Source organism: Miniopterus schreibersii, assembly GCF_964146895.1.
Source record: "Miniopterus schreibersii genome assembly, chromosome: 3".
Classification (NCBI taxonomy): Eukaryota; Metazoa; Chordata; class Mammalia; order Chiroptera; family Miniopteridae; genus Miniopterus; species Miniopterus schreibersii.
This window is the reverse complement of record NC_138103.1, coordinates 62184010-62200703: the sequence shown is the minus strand read 5'-3', so window position 1 is coordinate 62200703 and position 16694 is coordinate 62184010. Positions and strand designations below refer to the sequence as shown.

Below are 16694 nucleotides of genomic sequence, written 5' to 3'. Positions count from 1 at the left end.
GAGACCCCCTGAACCAGCAGAGTACTATAGATTTGGACTACATAGGCTTTTTTTTTTTTTTAAATATATTTTTATTTATTTCAGAGAGAGGAAGGGAGAGGGGGAGAAAGAGAGAGAAACATTAATGATGAGAGAGAGTCATTGATCAGCTGCCTCCTGCTCGCCCCCTACTGGGGATCGAGCCCTCAACCAGGGCATGTGCTCTGACCAGGAATCGAACCGTGATCTCCTGGATCCTAGGTCGACGCTCAACCGCTGAGCCATGCCGGCCGTGCTACGTAGGCTTTTAAGAGAGAGACTATTTCTTTTACATGTTTTTTCCAATGTATGAATTTAACAGACGTCATTTTTTAATGATCTTATTTTAATTTTGAGGTCACACTGAATTTGAAAATATATCATCTACATAATAAAGTAAATAGGTAATATCTAAATTTGATGTATCAGGAGAAAGCTGTGTACATAAAATATATGGAATTTGGAGATGAATGCCAGGAGATATAATAAGGAAAGTTGCAAGTGGTTGCCTGTGGGTACACTGACCAGAGTCTGGAAAAGGGTAAGAAAAGGGCTACATATATATACATATATATATGTATATATATACACACACACACACACACACACATATATATGTGTATTTTAGTGCCATTTGACTTTTTAAATTACGTTCTATATTACTGTGATTAAAATGAGTAATAATTTTTTAAAAAAGAGAGACTCCAAATCAAAGGACCAGCACTGCTGTTATTTACATATAATATTTAATTTAGCTTATACAGCGTCCCTGTGAATTAGCTATTATTTTTCCTACTTTAGATGAGGCATTTAGGCTTAGAGAAAGTAAGTGACTTGTCCAGGATTAGTCTTTATGTAAGAGGCAGGGTCAAGATTGAAATCAAGGTGCATCTGCTTCCAAAAACTACCATCTTAACTCCTAGCCTGTAGTTTAATATTGAGTTCATCCATTTAGTTAGAAGCTGACATTTAATCTGCTCTACTCCAGAGACCCACACTATTATGTAGCCAACACAATGGAACTGGTACATATGTATTTCCCCCCCAATAACAAACTAGTTGCTTCCTATGAACATCTAGTCTTGAGATGGAAAAATAGCAATTGAGCAGATTCTTCCAGTGGGATTATGATGAATATCCAGCATGTCTAAAATTGCTCTAAGGAAAAAAGTGTTTAATTTAATACTTTGCATAGTATATTAGGTGCTTAGATTTCAGATACTGGATTGTAATAGCACATATATTTAGACTTTTCTAAAAATGTATACTTGTAGTGGAAGGAAAACATTTATAATTAGACATCTAATTAAGAAGAACTGATCTGTTTTCATGAATTTCCCAAGTTATCAATATCCTGCTGTATTATCTTACTATATTAGGTGTTAAATTTGATACAAACTTCATATACTAATTGCCTTTAACAGCTGCTGTAGATATTTATTGCAAAATGCCATTGGAAAGACAGATTTAATATATTAGTTTTGTACACAAGGTGATTTAAAGATTAGAATATGTTAAATAAACTGTGTCAGAAATTATAAATAAACTAAAATGAGTAAAATTATCCTTAAATTGCTAGACAAGTCTTCACATTTAATGTTACATTAATGAGTTTTGTACAGAGACTGTTTAGAATGAAATCCTTTTTCATCAGATGTTGCACATATGCTTTCACTGTTTGTTTTTCTTCAAAGTAAAACTTAATGAAACAGCTAATAAAACCCAATTTTACTCCTGATTCTTGAAAGAAACAAGCCCTTGAAGTGCTCCCACTGTTTATTCTTTTGCACTGGTTTTTGCTACTTTTCAGCATGTAAATTTTCCAGTAATGGAAAACAGTCAAAGCCATAAACCTTTTCTTCCAAGTCCTATAAACCCAGTGTTTATTTCGTATTTGTAAAGCAATTGCACAAGGGAGACTTGCTTTGCACCCTTACAGAGAAGTTTGTTCTCAGATCTTCGTGTTCACCTCCTGCTGGCTTCAGGAGGGTGTAGTTTGTGTGCATTTAAATGGATCTTTATTATGTAAACAGTTAAGAACCAGAATAGGGGTTTTAACTACCCTAAAAAAATGAGAGGTTTCAAAGTGAAGGGCATATATGAGACTCCTGGATCCTGTTACTCTCATAAACCTGAAGGTGTATTAGATTGGTGAATAGCTTATGAAAAAGGATTGGCTTCTATGAATTGGAAATCTGAGGATGGCAGATGTGTATGTACCCCACGTGACTTTTTCGCTAAGCAGAGCATAAGTCATTCTGTATCCTCTTGCTTTTTTATGGACAGGATTGACTCTGACTACAGGGTGGAGGTGAGTGTTTGTGTTGAGATGAGAGAGGCAATATTACTCCAAGTGTGGTCTGGTCCTAGATTGGAACCAGTGCAAGGAAATAAGTACAGAAATTGAAAATGAATGCTAAGAAACTTGTAAGTAATTGGACAGAGCAATTTTATATCTGTCAAATATAATTTAAAAAATTGATACTGATAATTGGGGAGGCTATGCATGTTGGGGGAAGGTAGTATATTGGAAATCTCTGTACTTCCCTTTCAGCTTTACTGTGAACCTAAAACTGCTCTAAAAAAATATGTTTCTTTAATTTTTTTAAGTTGGGGCTTGTATTTTGTATGTTTTGAATTTTTTATTTCATTTTTTTCTAGTAATTCATTTTTAGTTTTTTTTCTCCCCCCCAAAGTATGTGTATAACAGATTGGAAATAAAAATCCTGATCTTTTACCACAGATGGTTTGAAAAGCATTTGGTCTAGGATGAGATTTTCAAATGTTGATTTATGTCCCTTTACCCCAATACATAATATTAGATATTAAAATTTGAACAAAGAGAAAATGTATTTATAATTCCAGTACCTTAACAAAACAGTTCAATGACATTGAATGGTTAATGAACTAAAGATTTGGACAGTAGAACCTGAAGTGGAGATATTCTGTGTTTCCCATCAAAGGCAGGCCCATATGCTCTAGTGACCACTAAATGGGATTTTCTCATAAGAAAATCAGAAAGCCTGACCAAAATTTGTGTCCAAATGGAGGTGGTCTATTGCCAAGTTGAGATTTTAAAAAATTAAGGCAGGGTTTTAGGTAGAGGAAAGGAAGGAAGAGAGAAAGCTGAGCTATGTACTTTGGGGCAATTGGGAAGGGTTAGGAATTTTGGATTACCGTGGGACATTATGTGGGCCTTGACAACAAAGTGGAGGTAGAAATGGGAGCGCATCAATGACAAGTTTCATTTACTTCTCAGTTTTGCCTAGAGTATCTTAGTGCTACTAAAAATTACTACAAGGCTTGCCTCTTTGGTATGCATTTTATTCATTGCTGATACTTGGACCAGCAATCAGAATATAAAGTTGAGATTTATGTGTTATGTAACCTTGAAAAATAAAAATGTTCATGAGTCATGGAAATAGAGGTTTAGAGTTAGAAGGTCATATAATTCACCTTGTTCAGATACTGCTGCTCTCTTAAACCTGCTTATGATGCATTAGTTTTTTTGTAGCTAGGCTATGAGTTCTGCTCATGAGGGTGGAGTGTACTGAAAGGGAGATTCTGTGCATAGCATTCAAGAAGCAGAGGTCCCACGCCCTGGTTGAGCAAGGATGAGACTTACCCAGGGGATTGTCTGAGAACATCCTAAGCCTGGAAGAGAGAAGCTGATCAGGGAGAAAGCTGGAAGTTGAATACTAGATCAGAGCTTCCTAATTGCTATCCCACATCACGTTGCTGTGCCATGAGCAGGCTATAGGTGAGATCAAGATACTAATGGTTATAGTTCATTAACAGTGTTCTAGACAGCCATTCAGGAATATATAGTAGTGGACATGATATTTTAGCACTATTTGAATGGCTCCCTGTATAAACTCCTTAAATTTACTATTTATTTTAGTAGCACCTGTGGCCAGAAAGTTCCCTGTAGTAGCCATATCACTTAGCATCTACCCTGTGTGTCTGATTATACACTTGTGATATCTTGTCATCAGTAAGTTTTTTTTTAATTTTTAAAATTGTGATATATATATATATAACATAAAATGTCCCACTTTAACTATTTAAATTAAATACTTAAAAAAATGGTAAAAAATACATGACGAAAGTTACCATATTTACGCATTTGTAAGTGGTTCAGTTCAGCGGTACAGTTCAGTAGTATTAACGCATTGACATTATTATGCCACCGTCTTTCTCTAGAACGTGTTCATCCTAGTAAGCTGAAACTCTAACCATAAGACAACTTCCTTGCTCACCTCCCTGAAGCCCCGGGCGACCACCCTTCCACTTTCTGTGCTGAGGACTTGGTCTCTCTAGGTGCCTCACCTAGGTAGAGTCGTGCAATGTCTGTCCTTTTCTGACTAGTGTAGTTCGCTTAGCAGAATGTCTTCAAGGTTTATCATCTTGCAGCACATGACAGAATTTCCTACCTTTCTAAGGGTGAATAATATTTCATTGTATATATCTGATATATTTTACTTACCTATTCATTTTTTTGATGGATATTTGGGTTGCTGCGAGCTTTTAAATATTTGTTTTTTAATGCTTGTAAAATATTTGTATTTTAATTTCAATTTTGTTTGCTATTTTCATTATCATCATTTTACCATTTTCCTGACTTAGAACTTATATGTGATTATTTCTATTACTTTTGTTACCATTTTCTGATATTGTGTTGTGAAATAAAACATTGATTTTGTTACTTCTTGATTTATTTACTTTAGTCTTTGCTTTTGTGTTAACAGTTAGCCCAAGTCATATTATTGACAGAACTTTGTAGTGAATTATTGTTTATGAAAGTTAAAAAATATGTATTTTTAGAAATCAAGTCATAATTGAATATAAGTTAATGAAGTTGACTCATTAAAAGGCTTTCTAGCTTCAGAAAATAAATTTGTCAAAGTATTTTTAATCATACTCCAGTGTATATATTATATATATTTTGTGGCTATTTCAAAGTTTTAATTTTTGGAATAAACAAAAAATCAATGATTAATTGTTTGAATTTTCATGAAACTTGTTTTAAAATATTTCAGTGACCACAGAAGATTCCCTACTCCTGTAAATAGATTTTATGTAGTTTTAAAAGTCTATATGCTCCACATTATTTATATTTAAAAATATTTAAATTTTACAGATATTGTGCTTACTTTTTGATCTTATAATGGATAACTTTCCATTAGAGCTGGAAAGCCATCAGTTTTACAGACAAACACAGTATCAAAAAAATTGAAGTTACTAGTGGGGTAATGAAATGAGAACCATCTCAAACTTGGATGTGTGTCCTCAGTAACGTTTTTCTCTCTCAGCCTAAAATAACGTTACTGGCAGGAAAAGTTATCAGATGAAGACAAGGTACCAAGCAAACTGCACTGGCACCTTACCACAAAAACTCATTCTGTGCAGGAACATTTTTAAGTTTTGCAAAAGCAACAGAAAAACCCCCCCAAAGCTCTTTTTGAGATTGGTTCCAACAATAAGCTTTTCAATTTATTTAGATTAAGCTAAATGGACCAGTTACAAGGTCCATTGTAAAAAGTGAAAAAGTGAAGCCAAACTGCCTCATACAATGATGGGAGCCCTTATTTTACCAGCCGCTTTAGGAATTGAGGCCAGTAAAGCAGAAAAGATGGAAAAGGTGGCACTCCCAAATATTCCTTCTCAATGTATTGATGATATGTCAGATGACAGAGAGACAACATTAATCCAGATTATTGTTATATCAAACAGGTTATTTATTTCAGATTGATGAGTCTACTCTGGTTAGAAACTGCCCAATTCCAGCACACAGTTAGTATTCCTAAAGATAAGTTCTGGGAAGAATACCAGTTATCTGTAAAGAAGTACTAAAACAAATTTCTAAGGATGAAATATTGAAGGTGGTACATTCATACTTTGAAAGAAATAGGTGCCATGGAAACATGCTTGAATTTGAATGCTGATGGAGTGACTGCAGTGACAAGGATGTGTGATGGCTGCACATCAAGGGTTGTTGTGAAAACACTGAGATTCAAATAATACACTGTTTTTTTTCACTGAGAAACTCTGCTGTGTAAAACTTTGCCTGTATATGAGTTACACATAGTTTGACGTATCTAGATGGAGAATCTAATATAACCGAAGCTGTTTCACTCACATCTGTTTTTCAGTTTCATGCATAGAAATGGGATTGGAATACAACTTTCCACTGTTTCAGACTGAAGAACCGTAGAAGTCTAAAGAGAGTTTTGTCAAAAGTTTATGATCTAGGAGGAGAATTAGAAATTTTTTGCTAAGCACTTCTTACCTTGAAGATTTGTGAAAAGGTTATTATTGGCTTGAAAACATGGCATAATTAGCTGAATGAATGAACCTAATAGAAAATTACCAGGACCTTGTCATAATGTATTCACATACGCTGATAAAATTTATAGATTCAAGGCAAAAATTGGGCCTTGGAAATGTGGGGTTGACAAAGATTCACTTGAGGTTTTCAGTCTGTGTCACCGTTTGAATAGCAAAGAATGATTATTAAGACAAGTAGAGCAACACCTTTTATATTTAAGGAAAGCTGCATCATTGGTTTGAAATGTATGATTTCAGTTGTGTTCACAATTTATTCATACTCATAAGAAATTTTCACATTGCGTTGGTCGATGAAAGTAAAGGAATATCTATTTGATTTACTGAATGACGGGACTTTTGAAGTATAATTTAGATTTGAATTATCTGTATTCCGATTAGTGATGAGAAAGGAGTTTCTATCATTTGGAGGAAAGTGATAAATACTCTTCTGTATATAGACAGAAAGATTAGCTTGGGGCTTGGGATAGGAATGAGGATTGACTGAAATGATTATATAATACTAAGAAAATGTATTTAAGATTTTTTTTCACAAAGTTTCATATAAACACCACCAAATCCCCTCCACTTTATTATACTCTTCAAATATGGGTTGTTATGTGTGGCATGATGTGAAAAGGGTTAGGAAGCAGAGGACTGACAATTTGGAAGGCTGAGGCAGGAATGTTAACTGTGACAGGTCCCAAATTCAATGACGAAGAGATTTCAGAGAGTGGAATAAATGCAAGGACAGGGAGAGGGTCAAGTTTCAGGAAAGAAGTTTACCAGCTGGGCATGTGCAGTGGGGCAGAGTCTGCTGTGTGCTGTGTCTTACTGATGTGGGGGAAAGGACCGCAGCAGTGGGATGGGTAGGTGGCAGGACCTGGAGTAAGCCAAATAGCTGTTCAGGTGGCCTCTGAATTAGATAGAGGAATAAAGTCCTGGGAGGAAGAATAGGTTATCCTAGCCTTCTCTAACTCACTCATGGGGATTGATCAAAGTAAGTTAACTCTTGAAAAAGAAACCTGTTTTTTGGGAAAAACACTCATTAACAATTAGAGTCAGGGCTCTCTTCTAAGTGTTTCGTACCTATTAACTCAGTTTATCTTCACACTGTTGGTAATTGTTGTCATTATTATTCCCACTTTACAGATGAGGTAACTTAGGCCAGACATTATTATGGCAGAGCTGGGATATGAACTCAGGCAATCTGTGTACTCGACTCCATGCCATACTGCTTTTTAGGTCCCTGGTAACACTGACCACCCATCTCCTTCTAAACTCCCACCCCTGGTAGACTGTTCCTATGGCCTGGGCCTTCTCCTTTGGAGGGTATGGCCTACAGTGGATGCTACATGCAGTAAAATCTCCTTCTGGACTATGACTCAGATGTGACTCGGCCCCACTTCAATTGCTTGCTTGGGGGAAAGCTGAAGAATATAGCCTGATCTTAAAATGTTATAAGAACATTTACTCTGTAGCAGCAAATCATTTATGTAGCTGTGCTTTAGAATATTGTGACCACTAACCTCATGTGGCTTATTCAAATTTAAATGTAAATTAAGTAAAATAAAATAAAATAAAATAAAAATTGTGTTCCCTAGTTGCACTAGCCACATTGCAGGTGGCTGCTGCCTATTGTTTTGGACAGCACAGGGAAAATTTCCATCATCGCAGCTGGTTTTGTTGTCCGGTAGCATTCTCACTGGCCTTCTCCAAGTCCGCGACATCAGAAGTGAGCGCGTATTTCCTATTGACTTCTAGCTCCTCATGTTGCCTTACTTTGGTGGTTGGCCCCATTGATTCTGTCTTTCCTTGTATTGTAAATGACAGCAATACCAGAAAAGAATAGATTTTTGTGGTCATTAGTTGCTTTCTTAAACAGTTCTGCATACTGTTGACCTTGCTCTCCTTACCTTATCTTGCAAGTATAACAATTGCAAACTGAGTTCTAAGAAATTCCTATGTGACAGCCTGTCACACTTTGGTTCCCATTGAACTTGAAGGCATCTCTAGGTCTTGTGGCTTAAGAGTGTGCGTTACTATTAAGCAAGAATGCCAGTATTTGTGTAGTTGGATTTTTAAGCCTAATTTTAGGATTTTATCTTTATTCATGCTGAGTGTCATCTCATTTTTGCCTGTTGTGACTGAGTTGGTTTTTTAAAAATTAAATCTTGATTTGATCACCTGATAAACCACTATTATTATCATACCCAACTTTGATAGGCATACCTTTGTAAGTTGGCTAAAAAGAAGTCCTGTCAAACTGACCTCTTCTTTCCTTTTGAGAAGGCCACCAGATGGGCAGGATGGTATAGAAGCAGTGAATTCGATCTCAACCAAATAATTTAGAGTGTTTTCAGGGGCAGGTGATTAGGTTAGCAAGGACTCCAGAAATCCTATCAAACTTGAAAAACCTGAGAATATTTAATCTGGAGAAAAAAAGACTATTTTAGGTATTCAAAGGACTGTGCTGAGTGAGCAGTGCTGATCAGAAGGAGAATTTACTGTTATCAGAGGAACTTATCAAGGTCACTTATGAGAATATACAGTGTTGTTAGTATCCCAGGGGACATACATATAGGTTCCCAAGACCTTGAAGCAGCACCATGTAAGAAGGGGTAATTGCAGGATATTTCCATTCTTATGACCACATAGTGAAGTGTGCCAAAAAACACAGTGGGAATTAAACGAAGTAGGGTTAAGTTTTCATTAAAGGCTATGCCTTGCATTCACCACTCCTGGTTGCCCTGGCAACCGGGCTCCCTCGAATACTAATGACATTATAATGAGAAAAAAACACATGCAAATACAGTAAATAGTAATTAGAGGCAGAGCCATACATGGAGTGGTGAGCTCTACCTTGGGAAGGTCTGGGGAGGAACTGGTGAAGGATTTGTACTGAAGACAAAGAAAGAAAGAGTTGATGAAAGAAAGACTTGGGGTTATGCATAAAAGGGTTGAGTGTGCCTAGAGTACACTCTAGCATTTCTCTCCTGCAAATACCTGTTGTTTCTTCAAGCAGAATTTAGTCAAAGTCAGAAGTCATGTAGTTGTACAACCACATTGCCTTAAACATTCTACCTGTTGGCATCACTGCATGGAAAAAATCTTCGCTGTATTTGCCTTAGGTTTGGAGCAGTGTAGCAGCCTGCTCCTTGGAATGCCCTCTCTGCCCACACTGGGCAGGGCTGGGCCTGCTCAGACAAGGTGGTAGGGCCAGGATGTGTAGCCAAAAGTCAGTCTTGGTGAAGAGAGAGACTTAATTCTGTGTTGCTTCAGATGAGAAAGGTAGGAACAATGAGGGACTATATTTGGTTAATATAAGGTGTAACTGACTAGTAATACATGCTGTCTATGTTACTGGAAATGGGTAAGGAGACGCTGGGTGACTGCTTCTCTCAGGTGTGATAGATAGGATTTTTGATTTGCCTGAATGGTTAGACTCAAAGTCTGTGAATCTGTGTTCAATTTCATTCTTTTCCCTTTATTTCATTTTATTTAGGCTCTTCTCTTTTCTATTTTTATTGCCACGTGTCTATGAAATTTCTTGGAAATGGCTAGAAAACGTTATATTGCTTGCTTTACATTATCCCAATTCTTGATTTATTTTCTTGGTGTCAGTTAAACCATAGATCATTGATTAGAAATGTCCAGAAATAGCCATTGAAATTCATAAACTTACTATTTTTCCTTCCTCAATTAAAAAGTTTAAAAATTTCACAAGAAATGCACGTATACTTTTATAAAATTTGCATTAGTATATTAGTAAAAATCCAAGTATTATAGATGAGTATATGGTAAAATGTTTAAGTCCCTTTTAGCTGCCTCTCACCCCCTCCGCCAACTCCCAGTCCCAACTTCTCCAAAAAACCAGTGTCAACAGTTTGGGGAGTAAATGTCAAAATTTCTTGTTATGCACTTATATGTGCGATTATTATGTATTATATATAATCTACACTATTAAGACATTATTAATATCTAACACTAAGTGATTGCTGTGTGCTGGAAACTGACCTTTTCTGTATTTTAATTCATTTAATCCATAGAACCACCCTTTGAGGGCTATTATAGAAGGGGAAAGGAAGGCCAAGAGAAGTTAAGAAACCTGTCCAAGGTTACAAGCCAAATTTGTATCCCAGGAAATCTGATTTGGAGCTTATACTTTCATCACGAGATCCTGCCTGCTCTGTGGGTAACACATACATACGTGTTACTTTTTCCATATATTGGAATCAGTCATTCTATATGATTATTCTTCAGGTTTTTAAAAACATAGTCAGAGGTCTTTCCGTATCAACAACTTACCTCTCCCAGGTTTTTTTTGTTGCACTTTATTCCCTTTTCAGATGCACCATAATTTAATCATTCCCTTATTTATGGGCATTTAATTTGCTATTACAAGTGCTTTAATAAGTATCCATGCAATACAATTTTTTTGCGTACTTATACATTTCTGCAGAATAGGTAGTTCAAAATAGAACTGCTGAATGAGCGAGCATGCTCACCTTACATTTTGACAGATAGTGCAAAGTTGGCACGTTATCACTCCCTTCGTGAAATATTCTTTGCTTGGTACTGGGGACACTGACCTCTTGGTTTCCTTCTGCCTTGTGATTGCTCCTTCTTGGCTTCCTCTGCTGGTTCCTCCTCATCTCCCAACAGCTCAACGCTAGAGTGCCCCAGGCCTCAATCTTTGGACTACTTTTTTGCTAATTAGACTCACTCCCTAGGAGATCTTATCCAGCTCCTTGGCTGTAAATACTATATATTCACCAGTGACTCTTGAATTTATATTTTTAGCACCTATCATGTGCCCAACTGCAGGCTTTTATATCCAGGAACCTAATTGGCATTCCATTTGAATGTCTATGAGGCATATTTAACTCATTTTTACTTAATCTTCCCCCGCCTGCCACTTCTACATCTCAGTGAATATCGGCTTTTAGCGTCTCAGGACAAGAACCTGGAGCTCCCCTAGACTCCTCTCTTTCTCTTGCATGCCATGCTTAATCCATTAGTAAATCCCATTAACTCTGTCTTCAAAATATATTCATAACCAACCGCTTCTTACCCCCTCCACTGCACACTCTAGCCCAAGCTGCCATCATTTCTTGGCTGGCTTATTGCTGTAGCTTCCTAATTAATGCTCACTTAGCATCTGGTCTCTCAGCAGCAGCTGGAGTGATCTTTTAAAAATGTGGATCCAGTCATATAACTGTAGCTCACAACCCTCCAATAACTTCAGTTTTAGAGTAAAATCCAAAGCTTTGACCATAACTTCCAGGCCTAAATGGTTCCTGTCCCCTTCTCTAATCTTATCTTAATATCCTTCTTCAGCTCCTTCAACTCAGCTCCAGCCATGCTGACACCCCTGCTGTTTCCACCATGGGCCTTGGCACTTCCCTTGCCACCATCTAGTGTGGTCTTCCCCTAGATGGCTTTTTGCTTTGTTCCCTTACTCCCTGCAGACCTTTACTCACCTTATCAGAGAGGTCCTACCTGCCCATCCTGTGTAAAATGGCATCTTCCTAACCCTATCACTTTCAACCCCTCTTACCTGAATTTATTTTTATCGCACTTAAAACCACCTGCACTACACATTTAGTTATTTGTTGTCTTCTCTGCCCTGCCCCTGGTTCTCCAGAATGTAAACTCCACCAGGGCAGGAACTTTTGTTTTGTTCACTGCTGTATCTCTAGGGCCTAGTATGACACATTGCACGAAGTAGATGCTAATAATATTTATTGAATGAATGAATGAATGAAATCATGGACAAACTTTCTCTCCAGACTGTAGCAATTTATACTCCTATCAAAAAGTATATGAGTATGCCCATTTTCTCATACTCTCTATAAAAGTGGATATTACTGATATTTAACATTTTTTCATTCTACAAGATGAAAAAGGATATATTGTTTTGATTTGCATTTTCCTCATCACACTGATGTTGAGCAGGGTTTCATATGCTTGTTGGTCACAGGTATTTCTTCTAGGAATTTCCTGTTTGTGCCCTTTGTCTGTTTTACTGTAGGGTTGTTTATCTTTGTGGTATTGATCTGTAGGAATATCTTATATATTATGACTATCAATCCTTCATTTCCTATATATATTGCAAATATTTTTTCCCAGACTGTCACTTTTCTTTTAACTTTGTTAATAGTATCATTTGTCATATAGGAGTTTTTAATTTTTAATAAATCTGCCAGTCTTTTGCTTTATGGCTTTTAGATTGGTTTTGCTCAGGAAATCCTTCCTAACTTCAAATTGTGAAAATATTCTTTTATTTTTCTCTAGACCTTTATTATTTTGTTTTTTATATTTTAGGGATTTGATCCACCTGGCATTTATTTTGGAGATTGTATGATGTGGTAATGTAGTTTCTTTTATTTCATCCTGAGCCAGTTGACTCTGTATTTATTATTGACTCATCTAGTCTTCTATTAATGATCCAAAATTCTGATCTATTTTTCTTTTCTGTTACAGTAACATGGATTTTAATTATTACTAGTGTTCTTTAGTAGATTTTGATATCTGATATCTTACCATTCATTAATCTTTTTTTAAAAAACTATCTCTGTGCATTTTCTTTTTAAGATAAATTTGAGAATCACTTTACAAGTTATATAAAAAAACTTGGGATTTTTTTCATGTTCTACAGAAAAGTTGTAGACTTTTTTTGACATAATGATATTTTCCTGAATATTTGACAATTTTTGTTTATACCAGGAATAATGTATTTTACCTTTATGATTTTAATTGATTATTGCTACATTTATAAAGTTATTGATTTTTATCTCTTGATCTTTTTTTCTGGCCACTCTCTGGAGGCTTATTTATTACTTTTCTGTTGATTCTTAGATTAAGCAAACAATGAAATTATCTGCCGTTTTATCTTTTCTTTTATAACAAATTTCTCCAGGCAGAGAGCTGGGACACTTATAGAACTTTCCTTGTCTGTTTCTCTTCTCTTGGAGATCACTGTCCTTCACTGCCTATGTACAATATCTGAAAACCCCAATTTCATATATTTTCGTTTGGTTTTCTAGCTGTTTAACATGGGAGGGTAAATCTAGTCTCTGTTATTTTTTCATGGCTAGAAGACCAAAGAAACACTTAGGAGAATCCAAAAATTCTTGGAGGGTACCAGTGTGTCCCTCCATTATATGAAATGAAATTTAATAAATACAGATTTTAGGCTAAGACATCATTAGATATATGATCATCGATTCAGGCCGTCTGTCTCTAATCCTAAGGTTGGGCACACAGCAGTGGGAGAATCTGATTACCTCACGGAAATGAAGGACGAGGGGTATTAAAGGAAGAGCCCCTAAGATTTGCAGCAGAAGCGTGGGTGAGGCGGTGGGCTTCGGCCTCCTGATGCGGAGGCACCAGGCTTCCTTCTCCTGAGACCTGCTATTGTCAGGCTGTGGGAAGCAGGGGTTCTGGCGGGAGATACAGGAGAGGGCATTCATTAGAAGAGCTTTAAACATGCACAGGCTTGGGACGGAGATGACTGCGAGGGCAGCGATTGTGACTCACGCTGGGAAATGTGTCAGGAAACTTTTGTTACATTAATAACAAAGGCTGAGTGCGTAACACCCTCCCATCTCCTCCCTCCTCTCTGCCGGCAGGGCAAGCTTGCCCGGTGTCTGTTTTGAACCAAGTAGTGGATATTGGATACTTTCTTTGGCAAGCAGAATGACTCCAGTCGAGTCTTCAGTCTCACATCATCTGGACCCCGTGGGTGCAAGCAGGACTGTGCTACCGTGGAGCCTTCTCTAAAAGCTGTAGTGCCTCCAGTCCCATTTTTGGTCAAAGTCCTTGTGGTTTCCAGCAAGGACTTCGAGCATGAGAATACGGCCTAGTGGAATATGGAGCAGCTTCTGGAGCACCGCATGAGCTCTCCTCCCTCAGCTATTCTGGGCAGACTGATTTTGGACTTCTTGGCTCCAGATGCAGAGCTGTGAGAGCAAATGTCCGTCCTTTTGAGCCACCCATTCTGGGGTCCCGTGTGGCCCTCCTTTCTCACTCACCTTCCCTCTTCCTGCCCTCTTAGCAGAGCCCCTCTGAGTAGAGCTGCTGAAGCTCAGGCACCCTTTACTTCCCCCAGAGTGGGAAAGGTAACAAATTACTTGTACTGCTTTGCAGGAATAGTGCTTTGATTTCAAAGTGACAGCTTGCTACCCTGATAATTTTCTACTCTCAGACTATCCAATTTCTTTCAATTTACTTTATTAAGTACAATTTACTTTCATACTCTTAAGTGTCTTGAATAATTCTCTTATAATAGATAATATTATAAAAAGAAATTATTTATGAAAGGAATAAGACTTGGAGTAACTTTCAATCCAGAAGTCAAGATGGGGAAGGTCAGAACTTGAGTCATCTATATGTTTCTTTTCTTATTTTCTCTACGATATTAGAAAAGCAATGGTAAACCTTTGAGGACACTTCAACTAGAGCAAACAAAATATGTTAAAATCTCTACAAACTTAACTTGGAAGTAGAAACAAAATCAGGAAGAAGTTATTTTGCTACAGCCGGCTCCCCATATCCCCGCCAATCAGTAATAGCACCCATTGGCCATTCCTTGGGCACAAATAAGCAGGAATGCTCTGGGAAGCAAAACCAAATTGTTCAATATAATAAAAAGTATGAGGTCACACACAGAGGTCCCACTTCTTTGAACTGAAAATTGGAAACTCAAAACGGGCAAGTTGGAAAACCTGGAAACCAAACATTATTAAAAAGTGAAAGAGGGAAAAGAGAATGAAGTCCCACAAATGCTTAATAAGAAAACATTATAGAGCTATCTGTGCAAAGTGTTAACAAGGAAAATGGAACCAATGTGACCTAAATTACTTTTGATGCTTTGGCTGCGAGAAGGGGAGGGGATTAAGCATCATTTAAACCGCAGCCATTTTTAAAAAACTTTCCTTAAACAAGCAGGCAGGGTAAGTGCATGTTCTACGTACGCATGTGCGCGTCCCCCAGATAAAGTCTCCCCTGACTAGGGGCTGATTCTCTTCTGCTCCTTACTCCTCAGGGCCACTGGCTTGGCTGTGCTCTGACCTGCGTTCAGGGAGGGGAGGGGTGTCCTACTGCTCATCCAGGAAGCAGGGAGGGCTGGAGATGGTCCTGCCAGGGAGAGGGAACAGGCTCATTTGAAGAAAACTGGACTTCTTATACGAAGGAGCGCAGTGCTGGGATTCTCAGCGTTTCTTCATTGAATGGAATTGGAAATTGAGGTGCCCTCCATCGCATAAAACAATGTCCACCTGAAGGACAAAGTGAAGATCTGCTACAATTAGGTAATGACCTAGGAAAGAAGTATTGGCCTTGTTTTGGTTTACCAACTACATGGTTAGTTTATAATTTTTTTTTTAATATATCTTTTTTGATTTCGGAGAGAGGAAGGGAGAGGGAGAGAGAGAGAGAGAGAAACATCAATGATGAGAGTCATTGATCGGCTGCCTCCTGCACGCCCCCAACTGGGATTCGAGCCTGCAACCTGGGCATGTGCCCTGACCGGGAATCGAACCTCGATCTCCTGGATCCTAGGTGGATGCTCAACCGCTGAGCCACGCCCAGCTGGGCTAGATGGTTAGTTTATAAAAGAGAAAATAAAAACAAAAATTCACATTGTATGAAGAATATTTTATGGTTCTTAGAATCATATTGATTGCAGAAAGTGAAGGAAAACTTTAATGAACTTTCCTTAGTCTCCCTAGCACAATATTACTTTTTCTTTCATGGGTTGTACCTTTATTTTATTTAATTTTTACAATAAAAAAATACAGGATCATTGTAAAAATTCTAATAATACATAGATATAAAAATACAGATGAAAATATTTTCTTCCCTCTCCTCTGACTCAATTCTGTAGTTTATTTTTTGGGTGCACATATAAATATATGTATGTACATTTATATATATATATATACATAAATGAAATAATTGTTCTGTAACTTATGGTTTCCACCTAACATTGCATCATGGATATCTTTCTTTGGAAGCATATACAGAACTATATTATTTCTAATAGCTGCATAGTATTCCATTGTATGGATGATTTAAATTTGTTTAATGGAACCCTTATTGATGAAGAATAGCTCCTGAGTTACTCTCATAGTTATTTCTGTAACTTTAAACAGTGTACATCTACTTCCTGACCTTTCATCTTTGAACAATCACTGTTGATTTTTGCTGTGGTAGATGAGGAACTTAGTGTATGTATACTATCTCTCACATTCCTTCCTGTTCCTCCCTCTGATTTTTAAATTAATTATATTATTTATTTTACATTACCAAGATTTATCATATATTTAGATTCTGTTCAGTAACTATAA

At 37.1% G+C, this 16694-nt stretch overlaps 1 protein-coding gene across 8 annotated transcripts in view; it reads left to right on the top strand.

Moving 5' to 3' along the window:
* The window catches only part of ATG10 (autophagy related 10), a 189972-nt gene that overhangs the window by 23955 nt on the left and 149323 nt on the right, over window positions 1-16694 (top strand). For 2 of the 8 annotated variants that reach the window (XM_081132578.1, XM_081132579.1), the window contains one exon: window positions 3533-3778. The exons of 3 other annotated variants lie outside the window; for them this stretch is intronic. Coding sequence is in view for 1 of the 5 variants with exons in the window: in XM_081132577.1 (XP_080988703.1) it covers window positions 2297-2329 (33 nt within the window). In the remaining 4 variants the exon portion in view is untranslated. Of the gene's footprint in view, window positions 1-2281; window positions 2330-2429; window positions 2446-3532; window positions 3779-16694 lie in introns of those variants that run through there. 3 more of the 8 variants (XM_081132580.1, XM_081132581.1, XM_081132577.1) reach the window with 3 other exon arrangements.